The 5,825-nt window shown below is 47.1% G+C and overlaps 1 protein-coding gene across 3 annotated transcripts in view; it reads left to right on the top strand.

The window, feature by feature from the left end:
- LSM12 (LSM12 homolog) overlaps positions 1 to 5,267 on the top strand; it is a 37,110-nt gene extending 31,843 nt beyond the window's left edge. The window contains exons 3-6 of one of the 3 annotated variants that reach the window (XM_077969328.1): positions 110 to 219; positions 2,359 to 2,485; positions 2,795 to 3,035; positions 3,601 to 5,267. In XM_077969328.1, the coding sequence (XP_077825454.1) occupies positions 110 to 219; positions 2,359 to 2,485; positions 2,795 to 2,992 (435 nt within the window). In that variant the 3' untranslated portion in view covers positions 2,993 to 3,035; positions 3,601 to 5,267. The remainder of the gene's footprint in view (positions 1 to 109; positions 220 to 2,358; positions 2,486 to 2,794; positions 3,036 to 3,600) is intronic. The other 2 variants (XM_077969329.1, NM_001266793.1) reach the window with 2 other exon arrangements.
- The last annotated feature ends 558 nt before the right edge of the window (positions 5,268 to 5,825 follow it).

Raw genomic sequence — 5,825 nt, 5'->3', positions numbered from 1 at the left:
TCTGTCCAAACCAGTCTTTCCTGGCCTCCTTTCTTCAGCTTAGGTCCTGACTGTTGGGAAGAATGAAGATGAATCCTATTCTGAGTCTCTTTCCTCTCTTCCACCCTAGCTTGCCAGCAAAGCACGGACAGAGAAGGAGGAGAAGCTGAGCCAGGCCTATGCAATCAGTGCTGGTGTCTCTCTAGAGGGCCAGCAGCTCTTCCAGACCATTCACAAGACGTGAGTTGGGGGATCGGAGAGGTCTTTTGTCCTGGGGTAATGCTACCTGGTTGTGCTGTCTGGTGGCAGGCTTTTGGGTGGTTGTCTCCTAAAAGTCTACTGGGGAAGCTGGTAGGGTATTGGCAAAATGCCGGCATCCAGAGCTGCGGGTACTGTAGCCCCCTTTCCACACAGAAAAATAGTGTAATCACAGACAAGTTGTCTTCTCTGGTCTTCAGTTTCTTGTCTGTAAAACTTAGTTTTGGATTATATCACTTTTCCCAATGTAGATTGGGATGAACACGGAGTTAGAGCAGGTCACCTTCTTACCACCTCTTAAAAGACATTTTGTTGGTCAGGTGCGGTGGCTCACGCCTGTAATCCCAGCACTTTGGGAGGCTGAGGCGACAAATCACCTGAGGTCGGGAGTTCCAGAGCAGCCTGACCAACATGGTGAAACCCCCATCTCTACTAAACATACAAAATTAGCCAGGCGTGGTGGTGCGTGCCTGTAATCCCAGCTACTCGGGAGGCTGAGGCAGGAGATTGGCTTGAACCCTAGAGGTGGAGGTTGCAATGAGCCAAGATCGTGCCACTGCACTCCAGCCTGGGCAACAAGAGCAAAACTCTGTCTCAAAAAAAAAAAAAAAGACATTTTGTCACAGCAGAAGTCATTTGACTCTCCACTAGCTTCCCTAGCTGCTGAAAAACTGGAACATTTGACACCCCTCTCCACCCCCGCTCCCCACCCCACACTGCCTTCTGTTACTCTGTTTAACCACCCTGGATCTGGTGCACAGATGGCAGCTGGCATCAGAGCTGTTTGAGGCCGTGGTGTGAGTATCTGAACATTTACAGGTATGTGAAGGAACTCTCAGTCGCATCAGCTGCCCTGGGGCTTCCCAAGTGTGAACTGGAATGGGTTTTCCCAGTCTGGCAAGTGCCCAACTGTCTGATAATTGAGAAGAGCCAGTCTGAAGAGCAGCTCCCATTATGGGTGATAGGGTCAGAGAAGATGGGGAGTTTGTTCTCTTTTTTTTTTTTTTTTTTGGAGTCAGAGTCTCACTCTGTCGCCAGGCTGGAGTCCAGTGGTTCAATCTTGGCTCACTGCAATCTCTGCCTCCCAAGTTCAAGCAGTTCTCCTGCTTTACCCTCCCGAGTAAGTGGGACTACAGGCGTGCAGCCTCACGCACAGCTAATTTTTGTATTTTTAGTAGAGACAGCGTTTCATCATGTTGGCCAGGATGGTCTCGATCTCCTGACCTCATGGTCCGCCCTCTTTGGCCTCCCAAAGTGCTGGGATTACAGGCGTGAGCCACCACGCCCGGCCTCTCTTTTTTTTTGATACAGGGTCTCACTTTTATCGCCTAGGTTGAAGTGCAGTGGTGCAATTTTAGCTTACTGTAGTCTCGATCTCCCCGGCTCAGGTGATTCTCCCACCTCAGCCTCTGGAGTAACTGGGACTACAGACGCATGCCACCACTACTGGCTAATTTTTTGTATGTATTTTTAGTAGAGATGAGTTTTTGCCATGTTGCCCAGGCTGGTCTCCAACTCCTGGACTCAAGCAGTCTACCCGCCTCAGCCTCCCAAAGCGCTGAGATTACAGGTGTGAGCCACCACGCCCAGCCTGTTCTCCTGTCTTTCTAAAGGTGGTGTTTCTCCCTAGGCCAATGGTTGGCAAACTATGCCAGCACACCAGATCTGCTCCTCTGTTTTACCTATTGTCCATGGCTACTTTTGCACAACTGTGGCAGAACTCAGTGCTAGTTGTAACAGACGATATGGCCTGCAAAGCCTAAAATGTTTGTTAAGAGATCCTTAAGAGAAAAAGTTTGCCAGCCTCTGCCCTAGGCTACTATCTTAGTTTGGATTCTTGAGGCTACCATCACATTTTTATGACTCTCCAGGTCTCTGATGCTTCAGAGTAACAATTTCTGGGCTCTCCCAAGAATAAATGTGCATGAGTTTCATTGCTTTTCTAGCCAGTGGCACCCAAGGAATGTTTCTTGGCTACTATATGGGCTGCTGGTGTCTAGTTGTTGGCTGAGTGGTGAGCTGGGAACTTGGGATCAGCCGTCTGGAGTTATTTATTCATCAGACAGGAGATGTGGGATGCCCCCAAGAGGTTACATTTCGCCTGCTGTCTTCTCCTTCCAGCATTAAAGACTGTAAATGGCAAGAAAAAAACATCGTAGTCATGGAAGAAGTTGTTATTACACCCCCATATCAAGTGGAAAACTGTAAAGGCAAAGAGGGGAGTGCACTGAGCCATGTACGCAAAATAGTAAGTAAAGGAGCCTTGAAACTTTAGGGGAGAGAGGATGGTTCCTCGGGCCTTCAATCTTTAGCACCAGAGCAGGACATTGTGCTACAGTCTCTGCCTCCTGTAGCATCACTGTCTGGCCTCCCTGCACTGTGGGGCTCTGCAGCTGTGGCTTGGCTACTCCTGTGGGAATGGAACCACTGGGTGATATGGAGTGAAGTGAGTGGGTGACCCTATGTCCTTTGCTGGCTTTTTGGAATTAGCAAGGCTGTTCCGTGGTGTTGGGCCCTAGCAGTTTCTCTCATCCCATATTGAGTTTTTCTTTTTTAGAGACAGAGTCTCGCTCTGTCGCCCACGCTGGAGTGCAGTGGCGCGATCTCGGCTCACTGCAAGTTCCGCCTCCCGGGTTCAAGCGATTCTCCTGCCTCAGCCTCCCGAGTACCTGGGACTGCAGGCATATTCTACCACACCCGGCTAGAGATGGGGTTTCACCATGTTGGCCAGGCTGGTCTCGAACTCCTGACCTGAAGTGATCTACCCACCTCGGCCTCCCAAAGTGCTGGGATTGCAGGTATGAGCCACCATGCCTGGCCCCATACTGGGTTTTTCTTAGCTGCAGATACCCTTCTAGAAAGATCTGGTTGGTATAAATCAGTTGCTGATGGTGTCTCTGGCCCTGCATATGTCATCAGACTTAGCATTTGTTAAAACAAACTTACAAAACACTCCTGCTTTTTTTTTTTTCTCTCTGAGGAACATTGAGAGACCAACATTATAGATGTAGGAGGTATGATAAGACTGTAATCCCCCCACCAGCTTTTCATTTTGTACTTGTGTATAGCAGAGAGTAGGAGTTTAGGTCATGATTATCTCCCCTCATTGTATTTTATAGTTTAGTTTGTAGATTCACCTTCTTCTAGCCAATCTTAGTGGAAACTGCAAAAAAAATGTAGCTGCAGCAGGAGGCCCTGGCCTACCTTGTGGTTGGGAAGGCCAATAGACAGCAAGGGCAAAGGTGCCTGGATAGTACATGGGCTGGACAGCCAGGATGGGGCTGTGGAAACCTGGGTTGGATTGTTCGGGAGACCTTTCTTGCCCATCTCCTTTATTGACCTGTGTTGCCTGGTCTTTTTCAGGTTGAAAAACATTTTAGAGACGTGGAAAGCCAAAAGATACTGCAACGTTCACAAGCCCAGCAACCACAGAAGGAGGCTGCCCTGTCATCCTGAGTCCGTACACATGGAGGACTCTTCCAGCATCCAGCCAAGGAGGCGCTGGTGGTGGCTTCAGCGGAGGCAGGCCGGGGGAGGGAAGGGATCCTATATGTCCTGTTGGCTCTTAACAAAGGGTCAGCATTTCCAAATCTTAGACTTGAACAAACAAAACACCCAACAAAAAAGAACAAGAGAATAATTTAAAAGTTGAATCATTACTTGACTAACAGACTTCGGTCCACCATGTCCTTTTCACAGCCCTCTTCTGGAACAGTCACCTTGTTAATTTTATTTTTGAAAATTCTTTTCCCACTCTGCCCTTTTACTTCCAACTTTCCTTTCCTAGTCTGTTCCTGCCATTCTGTTTTTATAAGTGGCTACACTTGCCTTCTGAATGATTGAAAGAAACTTTTACATCTTTTCTTCCAAAATAAAAGTAACAAGCTGACTGTGATTCTTAAGTTGAGACCAGAGCAGCAAAGGTCTCACTTTAAATTTTTCTTTGTTTTCTTTTCCTTTTTTTTTTTCCTTTTTTTTTTTTTTTTTTTTGCACAGGGCATGGCTTGAATTAGTTTTATTTTTCTTAACTTTAAATATATATATGAAAATATATATTAAAATGTTCTCTAAATATTTTCTGCTTCTTGCAGGTCTCTTTTTACTAGATCATGGCTATTCTTCCCACCTCATCCCTCTGAAAATAAAAATGTATTGCCCTCCCCACCGTCCGTAGCCAGGCCACTAACTTGACTTGGTGCAAGAGATTCTTGCTGTGAACTTTGTAGAGCCAGTGTGCAGATAGAATTTGGCTTTGAGGGTTCCTGATGGCTTTTCAGTCTTTAACTGTGTGTGTACCAGTCTCACATTTGGCCCAAACCTCAGGATTCTCCCTCTGCCTGTCTTACTTCATGGTACTAGAAGAACTTCCTCACCACTCTCCACATGAGAGAGTCAGCTGCCCTTTCTCCTGTGCCTCTGCAGGAAGAACTCTTTTGCATGGCACATCTCAGCTCCTCTTTGAGGGATCGTTTTCTTTGATAAGAAACCTGGAGTCCATTTATTCTGACCTCTCTTTAAATCTATATCCAGAGCCACAACCCAGGAAAAAGCTTGGGTGACCCGTAATTTCTCTTCTCCTGCTATCCTCTTGCTCTTATGCCCCACCCCAACTCACCTGAAATTTTACAAGCTTGTGACAGTTTGTATGTGCTCAGCCAATGAGCAGAAAACCTGGAAAGAATTTCTGGACTTTAACCCACCAGTTTGTCTGGTTGACTAACCTGCTGAGAGCTAAAATTGGCACCCATTGCCCCGTGCCTTCAGGCAGTCTCATGGGGCAGAGCATGCCACCATCCGAATATCAGGCACTGAGTGGAATGTGGGTGAAGCTCACATGACTGGCTAGAGCTTTGGGGGTGGGGTGGGGGTTAACTACTATTTTTTTGGCCATGATCTCTTTCCCCTTCCTTTTTTTTTAATTAAATAAATGGATCAAAATTAAATAATTCAAGCCCTGCCTTCAAAATGAATTTTTTTTTTTTTAGTATTATTTAGCAAAAACAATAAAACCCAAATTTTTTTAACCATCACTCATGTCTCGGGTTTGTGCGTCCTTTAGAGGCCCCAGGGGAGAGGATCCAAAGTACCCCTAAGACGGGATGTCTGTCTGGTTTGACCTTTCCCTTTAGAGTCTCTTCTTCCTACTATTTACCCTCTCTTTTCACCCCCAAGGACTCATCCAGAAATATAGTGCAGGGTGTATTTTAAGAAGGGGGTCCAGGGTTTGGAGTGGTGTGTAGGTGGAGTGTGGGGAAAAGGCTATAGTCACATACATAGAACCATTTGTTACAGGACTGTTTGGAGGCACAAATGGTCGGCGAGCTGAGAAGTAAACTCAGATCCACCTGCCTCTGGTCAGAACTTGATTTAAAGAACTGAGCCTTTGGCCGGGCGCGGTGGCTCACGCCTGTAATCCCAGCACTTTGGGAGGCCGAGCGGGCGGATCTCGAGGTCAGGAGATCGAGACCATCCTGGCTACCACGATGAAACCCCGTCTCTACTAAAAATACAAAAAATTAGCCGGACGTGATGGCGGGCGCCTGTAGTCCCAACTACTTGGGAGGCTGAGGCAGGAGAATGGCATGAAC

The sequence above is a fragment of the Macaca mulatta genome, chromosome 16, assembly GCF_049350105.2.
Source record: "Macaca mulatta isolate MMU2019108-1 chromosome 16, T2T-MMU8v2.0, whole genome shotgun sequence".
Taxonomy (NCBI): domain Eukaryota; kingdom Metazoa; phylum Chordata; class Mammalia; order Primates; family Cercopithecidae; genus Macaca; species Macaca mulatta.
This window is presented reverse-complemented; position numbering and strand designations above follow the sequence as displayed.